This window comes from Patagioenas fasciata, chromosome 8 (assembly GCF_037038585.1).
Source record: "Patagioenas fasciata isolate bPatFas1 chromosome 8, bPatFas1.hap1, whole genome shotgun sequence".
Classification (NCBI taxonomy): Eukaryota; Metazoa; Chordata; class Aves; order Columbiformes; family Columbidae; genus Patagioenas; species Patagioenas fasciata.
The window spans coordinates 25,225,907-25,243,575 of record NC_092527.1 but is presented as its reverse complement, the minus strand read 5'-3'; the positions used below and the strand labels follow the sequence as shown (position 1 = coordinate 25,243,575).

The 17,669-nt window shown below is 43.6% G+C and overlaps 1 protein-coding gene across 10 annotated transcripts in view; it reads right to left on the bottom strand.

The window, feature by feature from the left end:
* LOC136104207 (anthrax toxin receptor 1) overlaps positions 1-17,669 on the bottom strand; it is a 197,486-nt gene that overhangs the window by 123,706 nt on the left and 56,111 nt on the right. Inside the window, exon 18 of one of the 10 annotated variants that reach the window (XM_065843342.2) lies at positions 10,944-16,127. The exons of the other annotated variants lie outside the window; for them this stretch is intronic. Within the exon in view, the coding sequence (XP_065699414.1) occupies positions 15,897-16,127 (231 nt within the window). The 3' untranslated portion in view covers positions 10,944-15,896. Of the gene's footprint in view, positions 1-10,943; positions 16,128-17,669 lie in introns of those variants that run through there. 10 annotated transcript variants of the gene reach the window in all.

Sequence of the window (17,669 nt, the reverse complement as noted above, 5' to 3'; positions counted from 1 at the left end):
AAAGAAGCTTATTTATAAACAAAACCAGACCACCACAAACACAGACACACCCCACACCATACATGTCCTATTCTTATAGTAAAGCTCAATAAAGCAGCAGACTGTAGAGAGACTTGTGAGGTCCCCCCCCTATCCCATACCTAGACTGGCATGGCAGGAGTCAAGAAGCATCTCTAGGCTAACATAGAACCAACACATTTAAGGCTAACAACTTTCAGTATTACCATCCTCAGCAAAGTTGTCGTAGTGTTTGCAGTAACTACTGTGACGTGTTAAGGCTTAGGAGTTGTTTGTTTGTTTGTGTTTTGTTGTTGTAGTTTTGTTTTGTGGGGTTTGTTTGTTTGGGGGTTTGTGTGTGTGTTTGTTTTAAAAAGAGCTGAACAACACTTAATGCTCTAATTTGGAAAAATGTTTCTGTGAAATAATCTGAAATACCTTATGGTTGTAACAATATTTTCCTGTCTAGACTTTTGTCAGAATTCACCCAGGCCAGCATTTATTTACTTATTTTAAATGGAAAGCTGCCCTGATGGAAATGTTCCCACCAGCTATATCTTAACCCTTGCTGTGTAGGAGCTTTGTCCCCTCTCAGATTTACAGACTCACATGGGATGCTGGGTAAACAACAAACTCTTGGCCTCTCTTATTTCCTTCCCACACACTGCTATTTCACTTAACCCAGCAGGGTCCCCTATGGTCTGGGAAGTTGCACTGGCTATTCCCAAGAGAATGAGCTGTGCCAGCTGCTCCTGCCTCAAACATCCATTATATTGTGAGGGCAAGTTGTGAAGGAGGAGGCATGGGTAAGGGTCTGCACTGGCTTGGATTCATGCTGTGCTTGAGAAGCAGGTTCATCAACAGCACACAGCAAGGAGAGCTCATGACTGGTTCTTCGTTCCTTCTGGGGGTAAGGCAGATTCAAAACAGGGTGAATTCGCTTTTGCTGGATCCCAAGGCTGTGCCTGGCTGCCTACATATGCCTTTTCCCTGTGTTGGGATTTAATTGGGTCAACTTGACACGAAGGTCAGCTTTCTTGAGGACTCCAAGGACAAAGAAGCCCTTCTAGACAGAAAATCACAGTTACAACAAACAGCTGTGAGGCACAGAGGGGAGCAGAGACCAAGCCAGATAGAAAATGGGAAAAAGCCCAAGTGGTCATTCTTGACAACATGAACTAAAGAGGCTGCAAAGGGATACAATGGGGGACTTAAATGCAGAGAAACACTACCCAGATTTTAAGAAATCAATATGGATGGGCTAGGAAAGGCTGGAAGAACCTGAACCCTGCAGCTAGGCTCAGTGTACTGTTGTGCAATCTCAATACAGACCAGAACAGTCAGCACTCACAGGAAGCAGACACTACAGTCCAATATCCCTTTTGCTTGTGCAGATGCTGTTAAACTGAACAGCTTTAGACAAGCACAGACTCATCTTCACTACATTCCTTGACCTTCCCTTAACACACATGCTGCATCAGTGAGCTTATCTGTGGTTCAGACAGTGAGCTTTTTTGCTTGTACTCTGCAGTATCCCACAAAATATGGTAATCCCTCAGCTATCTGCAAGATGGTTACCTGGGCAGTGGGTCAATCAAGCTGCGGGTATAGATTCCTGTAAGGTGTCTCCACATTAAATCTTTCCTAGGCCTCATCTGTAGATCTCATCTAGGCTTTCAGAGTGTCTCTGCCCCTGCTGATATGCGTGGCACAGTCATCAGCCAACAACAGGGGGTAGAAACCTCCAGCAGAAGCAGCACATGCACCATAATCAGGTTTGGTTTGCAGTTTTTTTAAGCCATTTGGTCAAAATCAATTTTCAGCTAGACAAAATGAAGAAGCTACCAGGGTCCTTCACTTTTCTTGACTTCACCCTTGGGATTTTCCAAGCTTGAATCAGTGACATTAGAGCTGCCCCTGATATGTACTCAACCAATGTAAGGAAAGTTATAAAAGAAATCACAAGCAGGAATTTGCTCAACCTTTTTCAAACCTCGAAAATATTTAAGGCAAAAAATAAAGGCACTGATAACCTTAGAACAGTATGTCTCTGGCATTGTTTCAAGAAGCTTTTACCACCCATTAAGCTCCCACTGCTCTGTTTTCAGTCAAGAGAGCAGTCTAAAGGATACTCTAATTTAGATTGAGGGTGACTAACATCTTCTAGGGTGCAGAGGCAGCCCCCTTTCCCATCTGTAGGTTTATAAAGTCTGGCTTTGTGCCTGGAAAGTTCCAAGCCAGGAGCTGACTGCTTTGGGACATGAAACCTTATGGAAACCAGGTTCTCAGCTGCTCAGCAATTTCACTTATTCCATGCCTTTCACTTCTATTAAAATTTTTTGAAGCCTAATAAGAACATCACAACCCACTGGGAATTTCACCCTAAAGTTTGTATTTGATAGTTTGTTTCAGCCAGCAACCTGGAAATCAGGTGGAATCATTGTGGAAACAACAGACCAAGCACACAGATGCAAAGTGACAATCTGATGAATTATATAACATTGCTACTTAAATTTGAGGAAATCAGAGCTCACCCTTTAGACAAAACCGAGGAGAGGTATTCTGTCACAAAGCTAAAAGCTTAATAACTTTCTCTAATCCAGTCTGTAAGTAATACCGTGTAGAATTGTATGTCTGATGAGCAGACAGTTCAGCAAACTGCAGAACTTTCATTTATGCATAAAAGAAATCCCCAAACTCATACAGCATTGTACTTTCAAGGTCTGGGCACAGCCCCTTTGCTTACAAGTCCTTTAACTCTACACTCATTATTAAGAACACTTTGCCCTACTTTCCAGCAACTTAAACCAGTCTCTCACCCCAATAGCTACTGTGTTTGCAGACAGGCTTACACTCTCACTGTGCAAACTACACTAGTTTCAACCTACAGATCTTAAGCTGCTCTTCAAACAAGTCCAGAGACCAGATGCCATCTTCTTCTGTTGCTTTTTTTTTTCTCCTTTTCTTCCTGTTTATCACTACTTAAATAAAAGGGTACAGCTGAATGCTCTCACAATTGTTGAGAACAAATGCCCTTACATCTACTAATCAGCTCATAAGCACCTGAAATCAGATCATTATATGGGAGAGCTGTGTAAATTTGACAGCAAGCCAATCCAAACAAAAAGTTGTCTGTTTATGAAAGAGGTGTGAGCTGAGCAAAATGAGCATATGGGGAAGGGAGCAGTTTTGAATAAAGAGAGCATTTGTAATGCAAAAATTAAGTTACTAAAGCAAAATGCACTCGCATATCTGGCAGTTCAGTGCTCACCCTATTCTTTCCTCTTGTGCTTTTGAAACATATTTCACAGTGAAAATGACCCCAGAATAGGATTATTTCCATTTGAAAATCACTACCACAGCCTAATTTTCCAAGTTTCCTTCATTACTGCAAGCAACTTTGTGCCAAGCATCATAAGAGAAAATTAATGTCTCTATGTTGTGATGTTTAATCACAGAAGTAACAATAGAGTAAAAACTCCAGGCTTGGTTTCCCCTCAGCACTGTTGTAAGCTCTGGAAGATGAGTCCTGGGGTCAGCAGGGGCAGGCAGTGCTGTGAGGGGCTCTGCACAGAGATTTGCAGAGCTTAGGCAAGGGTGTGTCGACGTGGCCCTTCCAGAGCACCTTTGCTGCACAGGGCCCCACTGCTGCTGGTGGGAGAGCCAGGGTGAGGCACTAACACAAACGCTGCAGAGCACGTCCCCTTGGCTTGCTCTGGCTCTGCTCTGCTTCTGGCCGACTTGGGCTGAGCATTTTTCTGCTCATTCCTTTCTTGCGCTAGTGCTGGTGCCAAGGAATTCCTCCCAGTCACCCTAAAAACCATTCCCAACACAAAGCAGGCAATTACTGCTCTTGCTTAATGCCAAAGGCCAATAAAGAAAGCACACTCTGAATCAAAATGGGCAAAAGCAGCTCACTTGGGTCTGATGGGGACATGACACATGCCAGGAGTTCACATGCTAGCAGTGGGTGGAAGGCAGCATTTGGGAAGCCTTTGGATGATCGTGTGTGAAATATTTTGTGCATGTCCTCACCTGTCCTCTATGGGGATTTTTTATGTGTAGTCCTTGATAGAATAAGTATAGATATCTGTACGCAATTAAAGATGATCCTGCTGCTTGAAACGACTCTGCATTGGAGGCAGACATACAGAACAGACTAAGGGAGAAGTGAAAAAGTCTCTGGATGTGTTTAAAGCCCAGTGGTTTGTAGCAAGGCAGTAACATATCCTTTACTGCTTGCACTAATTGGCAATCAGCCTTTCTTGGGAAGATATGCTTTCCTCCAGCTTTTACACATTTATTAGTAGTGATGGAGACATAAATTACTTTTACTAAGGGTAGAAAAATAGGTTTGTTAAGCTGCTAGCATGGAGTACAATGCAGGTGCCTAGACTTCCTGATCAACCAAGGTATCTACCAACATCTTTATACGGCAAATAGTCAGAAATCACACACTACCTAGCTAAGAGAGGAAAGAAAAGCCTTTGACTAAGGAGAGGAGACAATAACAACTCTTCAGAAATCCTGCTGTCCTGTTGAGACCCTGGGGTAGGCTGGACACAGCTGGGAGAAGGTCACCACCCGATACCATCTTTTGTAGACCCTAATGACTTGCAACCCTGTTTGGGTTTGTATTTTATTGTGTACCTCCACAATAGCTGTTGCTTTATAAGATTAACCAACATATTTCACAGTTTCTTTTTGTAGTAACAAGAATGTAAAAAAGGGTAAATAATCTTAGTGAAGAGTTTTGTGTTACAGATACTAAAAATAGCAATAGTGCTCCTAAAACAGCCAGCTTTCCTTAAGCTGAGGGTTGTGGTCTAGCTGTGTTACTTGAAAATCTTCCAGTTTTTTTCCAGACACCTCTGCCAGATATGGGTGGGTGATCTAAGATCAGTTCCTCGATCATACTGAGGTTATTGGAGTCCAGTGGGTCAAACTGGAGAGAATGTTTTCAGGGTCACGGAGAGAGCAAGAAATCAAAACAAGCTCTTTGAAGAGCCAGATTCACATTACCACAGTGTCTCAACTGCAGAACGGCATGAAGTATTTATTCATGCCTCAACAGACTACCTTGTGTCCCAAATGGCGGGTTGTTTTCAATGCCATGTTTTGTCACAAAGGTGATAAATGAGGGCTGATCATTTCAGACAAAAAATCATTGTCATTAGCTCATAGATCAGCTCAGTTAGGTGCAGGAACAGAAGAGGACTTATAGGGCTTGTTTGCCTGAAGGATTTTACTCAGCACATGTTTCAGCGTTGATCTATGTCTCTTTGATAGTGATACAGCAACCAGGTCACAGCTCAGCAGTGTGTGCCTGTATGAAGCACAATGTAGAAAACACAGCACAGGCTCATGCATGTTGCTGCAACACCAGCTTGGATCTGCGTGGAGGCTGGAAGATGCAAAGGCATGGCCAAGGAGGGAGTGGCTCTAGGGAATGTGAAGGAGAATCTGGAAAGAGAGACTGACCGTGGAAGGAGATGAAGAGGGATCAGGTGTGGCAGAGGTCTATGACAGCTGGAAGGAGGAAAGGTTGCAGCCCCAAGGCCTGCCCCAAGCTTCCTTCATGGATCAGAGAACACTGAGCAGTGGGATTAGCAGGCTACAGTTACCTACCTGCAGTTCTGCTATTGCATGTCCCAGAAATACTGAATCCTTTCTGCTCCAAGAACTGAATCTCAGTGGAAGCCTTTAGCCATCGGATAATTTTTAATTGCAGAGATTTAGTTTGGTGCAAGATGCATAACAGTAGATGCTGTTGGCTTAGGAGACACTCATCTTCTCTAGTGCTGGGCATTAGGGAAAGCATCACGTTGCTGCAGAAGTTGTGTGATGTCTGGAAGGCTGCTTTTGTTAGGTCAGCATACCCAGTTCTGCTCCTATGAGCTTTTGGGAATCTCAGCAGAGATTTGGCATTTCGTATGTAAGAAAAGTGCTGTATTGCATCAGAAGTTGATGATAACTGCAGAACAAATGAAAATTCTTATCCCAGGGGACTTTTACAGTTCCCATTTCCAATTTCCATTTCTAGCAAAAGGCAGTTCTCTCTCCTGATGTATGTGAGCATGTGCCTACATAAAACAGGTCAATTTAACAGAAACACATCTGCATTAACTCCCTTCTAAGATTAAAAGCACACAACACTATGGACAAAAACAACTTGATCTACCAGACTGAACACATATTTACAGCAGCGAGCTTCTCCCTGCTTAGAAACTGTTCAAGCCCCAGACAGTCATGTGGATCCGATGCTCATAGTGGCTCAGGAGGTTCCTGCTCAGAGGTGAGGGTGAGGAGGACCACAAAATGGCAGTGACATGGCCCACAGGTTTTACAGCCAGGGAGTTGCTTTTTTGCAGGACAGATTAGCATAAAGCACCTGGACAGCATGTTCACTTCACGGGTGGTAAAAGAGGCAGTTGCCGGAGCTGGAACTGTCAGTTTAAGTAGGGTTTCCACAGCAAAACCAGCTTGAAACGGATTTTTTTGTTGTTGTTTTAAAGCAAGTGTTCCCCATTCTGCTCTGGATAAATCCAAGTGGGCTGCTTCACGTGGGAAATAGGCTGTCAAGCCTTGCCCTCCAGCAGCAGTCTGGTCAGGTCTGCCTCCCAACCATCATGGCCACTGTCCCCCTCCTCAGCCTCAGAGAACCCTGCACCAGGACTTGAGCACTGTCAGGGGGCTGCAGCCCAAATGTCCACTCTGGCATTGTACCATGTGCCATAACATCCCCGTACCTGTGTGTGATGGCCTGCCTTCTGCAGGTGACAGCCCTGCCAAGGAGCATCTCCTGGCTGGCATTGGTTCGGGTCTCACAGCATCTGTGCTGGGAAATACTCGACAGCCCTCACCGGACAAACACACGTTAACTATTTCCTTACACTGTGCAGCCAGAAGGTCAAGATTCCGACCATTGAGGAGAAGGAGGAAGTGCTGTATTTCCAGTACCATCAATGAGGCAGGAGGAAGCATTGAGGGGATTCACCCCTCAGCAGAGGGGCAGAGGAGGTTGGGGCAGCCAGAAGCCTCACTGCAACTCCAGTCCCCACCTCTCAGAGCAACGCCCAGGGAGGGTGACAGGGGTACAGTGAAACTTCAATTGCAAATGCCCCCCTTTCCACCCTGGGGCATGGAAGAGCTCTGCTCAGAGTGTGGCCTCCAGGGCAACCTCAATCACCTCCCTCTTTGTTGTGCTGAAAGACAGGCAGTGATCTTGGAGCTCACAGGCAACCTTGCAATAATAAGCCAACAGGTACTGAGGGGCTGATATTTGCCCTCAGCCCACTGTCTGAGCAGCAGCAGACTTTCAGGGGCAAGTGCTTCTTCACAGCTTGGCCTCTGCATGCAGTTCTCCAAGAACTGGTTAGGAAAGAAGTTGCTGGGACTGGATCCTGGCAGAGAGACATCATGCACTTTGCTTGGCTGCAAACACACCAATGAGCTATTTTTACACTTATTTCCTGCTGTTGAGTTGGACCTGCTCCTGAACTACCAAAAATACTGCAATGCCAGACGTGAGTCATGCACATGGCCAGCAATGGGAGCCTCTCCTGCCTCTTCCCTCTGCCCCTGGGGGAGCTACAAAGGTACCCAGAGGTGAAAACTGGCAGCTGCTGAGCGTGAGAGGATCCACCATAGCTATAGCTGGAGAAACTGCCAGGCCAGAACTGCTGAGCTGTGCAGTTCAAACAGCCAAAGCTGAGCTCTGTCCTTACAGTAAGGAAAACTGAGGCACAAAACGGAGGGTAGAGAAACATCCATATCCTGATTTGCCTGCAGTAGCATCACAGGGGGAAAAGAAAGGCTTAGTGCTGGTTGTGGCACCCCACAAAAAAATAACTCTGCAGAGCTGGTGAACCTGGGGCACTCCTTCAACTCCTTGGAGCCTTTCTTGGCACCAGCAAGCTGCAGATCAGGCCCCTGGTGAGCAGATGACTGTTGCCTGTGCATGACTCAGTAAAAACAACAGTATTCATGGGCGATGCAGAAAATTCACTCTCCACATACACCTTCCAGGAGACCATGGCAGAGCTGCAGTCTGAGGTCACCTGGGAAGCATCCTGTCTGCACTTCCCGGGGCAGGGTCCAGCTGGTCTGGGTTAGAGGCAGAGCTGCTCTTTTGCTCCTGTGTGTGGCCAGGAGGGAAACAAGCTATTTGCTATTTTGACCTATGAATCACTTCAGTGATGCAGAAACCACTCGTACTGGCAAAAATAGAACTGGGAAACTCCAGAGCCTGCAGAGAGCTGCAGTTTCTCTCTGCTCACTTTTTCCCCTAGAGAAAGACACAGGTTGCAAGGCACCAGTAGTACCTGGCTGTACCTGCTAGCTTGGGAATAGACAGAGCCCACCAGGGTGTCTCTGACTGTTCCAGTGGATGGGCTGTCATACATGGTGTCTCAGACAGGGCCTGCATGCATTCCTGAAGGAGGTGGCTCCTGGTGATCCATGGTAGACCCAAGTCTACCATCATGATGTTGATGGCTTGGAAAGGTTATTAACTATCTTCTGAAAGCACCTGTCTGCTGAGAACATTGGAGCATTTCCCAACTGGCACAAAGCCCAACAGCATCACTGCTGCACTGGCATTCCCTTAGCACAGAAGATCCCAACACACCTTACACAAGTGGATTAGAAATCCAGAAAATAATCGAGAAAAACCCTAAAGTTGACCATGACTAACCTCTATATCTAGGTGGGTTCACTTTTAACTGAGCTATTCCTGACGCACAATGAAAGAGAGGCACAAAGCAGCCGCAGTTGTGCTTTCAGAGAGGATGAGCTGCCACATATGTTTGCCATATTTTCCCATTGGTTTTGGTTGGCCAAATATGCCTTTGATGATGAAGGGAAATCTTGGGACTCCTGTTTTCAGTTCAAAACATCTCCCTACGTAATTAATAAAACGCTTGAGGGCACTCAGTATTTTGCCTTAACAGTGCATAAGCCATGATCAATAAGGAAAGAGTTGCTTTATTTAGTAACCTGCGTCAAATACATGTGTATTTATTACATGTGGATACATCTTGACAGCTATGTAGCCATGTGCCCTCTGGGAAGACTCATGCTCTGAATCCATATCCCTCTACTGCCAGAGGGAAAAGTCTGTACCTCCAATGTGAGGTGTTCTGGGTCACAGGACCTAGGACATTTCTGCAGGGCCTCTATTTCTATCATGAAGAAACAGACAGTCTACGTCCAAGAATCATGGCCCAGAGGCTCAGCAGGAGGACACCAGTATGGATGAAGGGCAACTCAGCTGCTACATGGCAGTGATAGGCTGGCATGAGGAGAGCTCACTTCATTGAAGTCTGTGGCAGAGACACAAATGGGGTTATCTAAGGACCTTCAGTGAAGTATTTATCCATGCACAACAATCCTGCAACTCTGAAAGCTTAAAAGGATACATTTCTCAATCTATGTCACAGGCAAAACTTTTCAGTAGAATGTTCCCTTTCAGGGAACTCTTTCATCTCATCATCTCACAGTTCTCCTGAGCTGCAGTCAGAAATCAAAGTAACAGCTGGCTAGAAAACTGCCAGCATACCCTCCCTTGCAGTGAAAAGGGGGTCTTCAGTGTTCAGGGAGGGGGGAACTTTGCTGCAGAAACCGATGAAGCTTGAGACGAATCCTAATCCGAAGAGCAAAGCACATTCACAAAGTAAAGATCAGACAACTTGCAGCACAGGCAACGTGTTCTGCCTGTGGTTTCTTAAGGAATGGGAGGATAGGGAGAAAGGGCATTTTTTCAGTTCCTGGCTCAGATTGCTAAAGCCAGTAAAATTCCTGCTGCTGGCTTCCATGCAGCCTAATATGGTATGCTAGTGTATGTTCACATGTAAATGCCACTCCTGAGACTACGAAGTGTGTTTGATAAAAGATGCAAAATCAGCACTAGAGGCTATTTATAGACAAGTCCATAACCAGAGCCCTGGATCTGCATTTTCCCAGTCTGTGGGGAAGCTCTCATGTTAAATCTGAATTCTGTTGTCTCAGACATGCACAAATGTAACCAGCCACAGCTGCAGCCAGTATTGGGTTTTTGTTAATGTAGAACAAAAATGCCCAGAGCCTTGGCTCCAGGACCACTTTTGTTTATCTGATCTCTTTCAAGAACCCGTGCCTGCCTTTCACATAAGAAGCAGATGGAGGAACAAAAAAGAGTGAAGACCACAAAACCATTCTGGGTGAGCATTGTCTTGTCTGCTTGGGGAGCAGAGCGAGATCAAGCCAGGCTCTTTGTCAGAGCCTCCGACTCCAGGAGGGAGGAGCACAGCTCCAGGCGAAGGATTTCTGCTCCCATTAGCAGCACGACCAGTTGGAGCTGCCAGAAGGAGGGGGCTGCCTGGCTCAGTCATCACACAGTTCCCACCTGCTTTTCCACAGTGACTTCATGTGGCTACCAGGCCCTCAAAAATCAGTGCCCACCATTTTTGCAGATGGGGCTCACATGGGCTTGGGGGGCTGCGTGTGCACAAGGGGCAGCTTCCTTTCCCATTGTGCACAGGGCTGTGGCTGCTGTGCTGGGCAGACCAAGTGTGTAACAGCTCAGCAGCTTTGCAGCAGCCTTCATTACCCATAATTGCAGCCTACTGGGGTTTGGAGATTTTTGTGGCCTACCCCTGTTGACCTTCTTGACTGTCTTACATTTCTACTAGCCCCTTCAACTCCCAGTCCTCAATGGGGCTCAAAGTGATACAGGAGAAGCATTAGCAGCAGGGAGGGAAAAAATCTAGCTTCTGAGGCAGGGAGGAAGAAGGAATCTCATCATTCACTCCTGTGTCCTTCCAGCAAGACTCCTAAAAATCAGTAGTTGTGTTTGAAGCCTGGTGAATCCAGTGTTTTCATAGGTGTAGGATTTGCCATAGAATTTCTCTTTGCTAAAATCTTGAGCCTAAGTCGCCTCTTAAAAATGACCCTGCAATGAAATCCTCTGCAGTGTTTAACCAGTAAGCACTTTTATTGTTGATTTTGAATTCATTAAGACTACATTATGTTGGATTATAAGACTTTGGCTACATCTCCCACATTTGCATGCAGGCATTACATTTGCAAGGTTTTCTCAGAAAAATGGAGCAAGCGCATAAAATGCATAAAGGTTATAGGATTATAACATGGAAGCAGCATGTCAGTTACAGAAATTTGTACCATGTGTACCAATAACAAACACACCCTCCATGTAAAACTTCTTTGTCCCTCAAAAAACTGTTTCCTCTGTCCCTCATCTCCATGCCCTGGCTGTCTATTAGCCCATATCCCCACTGCTTCTGAAACAACAAATCTTTTTCTAAAAAAATGTTCAGTACGGTACATTTTTTCCCTTAAAAACTAAAATGTTTCTCCTTCACTATTCTCTCCGACCCCCAAATGAAAAATCTATCATAATCTACACATCTGTTCAAGCACTGTTATATGTTAGGAATCCCTATCGCATTATTCAAAATTATCAGAACAGTAACAAACTTTTGAACAAACTAGGATGAACCTAAATTTCCCCAAAAACTACAGAGAACTGAAAATGCTATACTGCATTATCACACTTGCATGCATGTATCCTGAACCACCTGTATTTATTCACCTTAAACCCCTTTTAATAAATAACTGTCCAGCAGTAACATCCAGAAATGTGCTGTCTCCTCCAAGTTAGACTCTATATTTACAGAAGTAGGGTTGTTTTCTCAGTGAAATGCGTTGTTTTATTTTATTTTATTTTTTCTACAAACAAAACCCCAAACAAAACAAAATAACAACAATAAAACTAGCAAACCATTAAAGAGAGAAAGTATATTACTGATCATGTTGTCTAAAGACCAACAGGAGTAAAAAGCATTAGGAGCACCAGGTGCACATGCATTTGAACTGGTACAGTTCATGAAATAATGTCATTCATTGTTACGTTTGCTCATTCAAATGAGGAGCTGACTCTTTTCCTTTCTTTTTTTTTTTTTTTTTTTTCCTTTTTACATTTAGGACCGTCTGCTCTGCAGGTTACTCCCACAGATGGCAATACATGCACTGAGGTTGAAAGATGGCCATAAACATGCTTTGGTCAATGTGGTTCTGTATCAGCTTTAAACACATGGGGTTCCCCTCCCCACTGCTTTACACCTTGTGTCACTTCACATTTGTGCTAAGTGTGAGCGAAAGTTGCCCTGAATCCATGATTTTCTCTTGAATTTGAGGAAACATTAGATACTCACTTTTTGCAAGTTTCAAATAATGCTATATGCTGGAAAATATAGGGGAATCATCCCACATGAGAGCATTTCTTAGCAGTGTAACTACTGTTATCACAACAGACATACAAACATACTAAAACAAACATTGAAATATCAAGCTACTTAGATGGATTTAGTCCCTTCATTTATTTTGAGCCAGCTCTCGGCTGATAGACACCAATATTACTGCCTTGATTTCAGTTGGCCTATGTTGATTTACACCAGGTAAGGATCAAACTCAACAGAACATCAACCAGTTTCTCCTGCATTGTTAAAGTGCCAGAGATCACTGCAAATGGGTAAATTTCTACACAATCAAAGGGTCTTTCTGTAGCCAGTGCAACATATTCACTGCCCCATCTTTGCGAAAGCAATTCACTTCAGGATCACTTTCTCCCTGTTTTACTGGAAAACTAAACCTGCAGTGCTCCCATTACAGAAGCTGCAGTCAAAACTTGAGTTACACACCAAATGTTTAATTTTATGTAGTGAAAATGTTGGGAATTCCATTTATGCTGAATCTAATTTTTGACTTTATGGTGCTTCCTACTTTAACATACACAGATCTGGTCACCTGGAAGCCCAAACCACTCTTATCCTTGCTACACTTTCAAGTTATGTGGAAGTTGTTAGTATCCGTTATCTCCTCAAGACTGGCTATTCCAGTAAAAAAGGCAACAACAGGCAAACAACAGGCATGTTGCATGTGTGATTGTGAGAAGCCCTTCCTAAGCCAACACCTCCATTTTCAAAAGTCGGTTGAATTCTACCAACATTATCATCAATGTAAATCTGCAACAACTCTAGCGATCCCTCTGAAGAACTGTACAGGTGCAAGATAATACAAAATCTGTATCCCAGGCTTTTTCATTGGCTAAAGTTTACTACTGACCCATCAATTCAATCTTATTTGCTGATACTTATTCTGTAAGCAAGTTTTCTTTTTATTGTTATATCACTTGTGAGCTCCACCATTATTTCAATCTCATCAGTGCCTACTGGTAAGAGACTTGACATCTACACAGCAGTGGTCTGCCCCACTCCCACAAGCAGTTAAACCTCAAATGCCACATTTGTCCTGGCAGGAGAATTGGTTTTATTACTCTCTGACATTTCAGTTCCTGGTTAGCATTTGTTGGCTAATTATACTTAGAAAACCAACACAAGAGGCTGTTAGGTTCACCTGTATATACCCATTACGACTGGTCTTAGACTTAGCAAATTTATTTCACATAGGCTTCCATACAACCAAAATAATATCAGTCAATGATTTCTACTTGTAAAGCACCTTCCCTCGCATTCAGGTCCCTGCCCGCTCACTGCAGTCATCCAGTCACTTTCATTGGTGTCAAAAGTGGTGCTTTGCCAGAAATACAGTGGAAAATTTGACATGTTTCAGTTTCACCTTTCAACTGAAAGGAACAGAGATAAGTAAGTGAAGACTAAGCATCACACTGGCTGCAAAAGGCCTTTCAATTCATAGGAGTGCTACTCTCCCAGCAATTTTTGTAAAGGAAGAGAAACTAAACAAAAACTTACACAGTTCCTACACACAAACACAGACACATGCACACACTTCTCTCTCCTCCAAACAGAAATCCGTTCTTATGGACCAAATTATGCAGACCCTATTCAAAGTGACTAAAAGGAATAAGGACAGGGTTGAGTGTATCCCAATTCTCCTATCTGATCACAATGAAGTCACAGGTCAGCAAAGCAGTTGGGCATAAGGATGCTCCTCTTGACCTGCAGGACTTTTTAATGCATGCAGAAGTGCTTTGCTGGCTCTGGCCTAAATTAGGAACAGCTCCAAGGCCAACTGGCACCCACAAGTATGATTCCACTACCTGCACCAACATGCATGAGGTAATAGCATAACTCAAGAGAGCAGAGCAGTGCAAGAGGAGAAGGAGGCTCTGTGGTTCTTCTGAGTTTATCTTTGATAGCCTCAGCTGCATACACACGGCATGTCACAGTGATCAGCATAGACTGATGAGAACTTGGTATGGTGTTCTGCAAGTGGGACTTCCACTGGAAATAGTAAACCTGCTTTCTATTGCACCAGTGCAATTTTATACGGCTGTAACAACTGCACAAAGACGCCTTAAATCTGGAGTAACTGCACATTACAGCTAATGTTTTATCTTGGACTTATGTGCCAATAACTACTGTGATGTGCCACACACCCACACCTACACACAGATGGAGAGACAGGTATATGCTGAGTCATAATGCAACATAAACATTATTTCTACAACTATCTTTTCAACACAGCCAGTGCCAAAGGGAACCTTCATAGGGATTGCAGCCACCCTCTATAATACAATATGATAGGTAGGAGTGTAGAAAAAGCAAGCTCAGGTGTTATTCTGATTCTCTAGGGAATTATCTGGTCACAGCCCAAACAGGTATTGCTTAGTGAACACTATTCATGGGCTGCCCCACATTCCCGCGTCATAAATTCCCACCTCTGTGTGGGTGCTCACATCACTTTCTGATGACACACAGAATTGAGGTTATGGGCAATCAGTCACAATGTTTGGGAAATCCTCTAGCCAAACATTATAGAAAACAGGGATAAAAGCTAATACCGACACATCATACTGTGCCTCTCAACCACAGGTAGACTGCAAGGTTACATATTAGTGGGACCTGGGTTGCCTAAAGAAAGAGCTACTCATAGAGAAATTCATGTTTGAATCACAAGAGGATCTAGTTCTGCTTGGCACTAAGTTCAAAAGGAAATTTACCTAATTAAATAGCAATGAAATCAGTCCCTCAATGCTGCTGATATAAATTATACATTCTGTTTGTATATTGCAGCATTCATGCTCAAATTTCATGTATACTTGCTCCATTTTGGACCATGTTTTCTGAAAATGAAAACTAAACACCTAGCCAAAACAGTTTTCTCAAAATTTCTCTGAACTTTGGACAAATTGAACCCAGGTCTCGTTCAAGGTTTGGATTTCTACAACTAGTATCTAGCCTTCAGTGGCTATCCTATGCAACCAAGTCTAAAGATATGCAGAGACAGCAGGCTCAAAACTGATTTTCTCAGGAGAAAAAGATACTTCTCTATGTTAGATTACTGTTGCTGGGTTACTGGCATATAATCTCATTTTACCTCATTATTGTTACAGCCTTCTTATTAAGTTTTATGGCAATTCCATCTGCAGAACCAAAGGCAGAAAGTTATCTTTGCAATTATTGTTCCATATTCCCATCTGGATGCAGTACTGATGGGGAAAAGAAAGCAAATTCCTCAATGAACAATGTTTATCCCACTTGCAGGTGGCAGGTATCAAAACAACTGATGCACATGTACCAGCTAAGGTTATTAGTGAATGATCTGACATAACAAGTCAGACAAATGTCATATGTAAATTTCAAATGTATACATACAAAAGCTGCTACTGTATCTAGATGATGATTTTTGTTTGTTTCTATACCACATAGCTCTGAATCTATCCATTGAATGTTTACTCAGCACGTGTGCTATAAATATATTCATACACTAAAACTGACACTTGGCAAGTTTTTTTTTTCTTTCTTCTTTTTTTGCTGACCAGCAACAAATTTTGATATCTTTAACTGTAAACCAATACTCAATAAATATGCCGTGTTTAGCAAAGAGACATGTTTTGTCGATCAGAGTTTTGCTGCACCCTAAGCCATGGGTTGCGGGGGTGGGCGTGAAGGAGGAGGTCCAGGAGGGGCTCGAGATGGGGGTGGTCCGGGAGGTGGCTGCCTGGAAGGGGGCTGCAGAGACACAGGAGGAGGAGGATTCCGTGGAGCATTGTTGAGAGGAACACTGTCATGCCGTGGCAGCTTTGGTGGTGGGCTGTAAGGTGCTGAGGTCCCATCTGATTTCACCCGAGTGAAGTTTATGCATCTTCCCTAGAAGTAAAGAAAAAAATTATTATTCATATGAAGCAGATGTTTTGACTCATTAACAGCTTGTCAAAGGGACTATAAGCAGAGGGCCTAGGTAGCACTCGATTGTTTTGAAAGTACAACAAAGTCATGATGCCTGGCCAGAGAATTAGGGTGAACAGTGGAGTCATCAAACCAAACTCAGCTCAAGGTTATGCCAACAGCCCCCAAGCAAAATTCAGGAGAAGGACTCCAGATTTAGAAAAGCATTTCTCAGAGCTAAGGAGCTGTGGATCATAATCCCCACAAATAGCAATGGCTGTGATAACCAGGCAATACAAGAACCCTACTAGTGACAGATCACTGCTAGCTCAGTGCTGCCCCACATGAGAAAACTCTGAGGGTGTTTAGGGAATGGGCTGAATTTCTGTGGCAACCCCACAAATCACAATTTGCCCCGGAATTCAGGTAAAAGCCATCACAGCTGAACCACAACTATTTGTTTTGTTAAGTGACTTCCAATGACTGCACCTCTCTTCGTGAAAACTATTCCTTTAAAAAGAAGGGAATAAGTTAAGACTATGGTTTTTCTGAAGAAAGCCAGGCCGAGTATCAAGAGAAGCCTGTGTAAGCTCCAGAGAGCTCAGAAAATGATTCAATGAATATACTAACACCCAAAGAGTACCACCCTACCACCTACTTGGGCTGGATGGCTCAGGGCTTCAAGAGCTCAGCTGCAGCCAAGAGTTGTTTGAATGGGCGTGTTGTTGCCTGTACGTGAGACTCAGTAGGTCTCAGTTCCAGTTTCCACCACCAAAAATTCACTACTACACTTAAACAACAGACTCAACAAGTAGGATAAAATTGCCTTTCTAAAAAAAGCAGACTTTTACAGCAGAGTTTGGTTATGAACCATGTTCAAGGCAACACTATTCTAGGGCCAGAGTCTCTGCATATAGGTATAAAAGGGCAAAAGCCAAGGTCTTGGTTACTTCTGCAACAAAAAAAACCACTGTATCAAAAAACCTCAAGTCAGTGCTCTGCTTTGCTCCGTCAGAGAACACAACTCCTCACCATCATTGCAGTGAGCAGCTATCCTTGCCAGCTTACAACAACAATTTGTATCCTGTTATGCTCTATTGTATTCTGCTATGCTCTATTGTATTCAGAGCACACTTGGAAATTCAGCAGTATCTACTACTATGCAGTGAATATTACAGATATATTTGATAGCTGTACTGCAAATACATTTAAGAACACTCAACCTTGATATTTATAAAGTTATGAATTCAGAACAACTAAATAATCACTCAGGACAAAAAAAAATAGAGGAAAAAAGTCAGAGGTATTCAGTTGAGATGCAATATATGGAGAGAGAAAAATTAGGAACAGAACGATCTCCCTCATAGTAAATGCAAACCTGCAAACCCAACACTAGTGCTATTGCCTATGTTGAGATTTTGATTGTGGGGTGACCATAAAACCGTGGCAGATGTATTGTTAACCCCCTCTCCATCCCCTTCCCCCTTCAGCCCCTTCCTCTCCCCCTTTCCCACTAAGGACAGG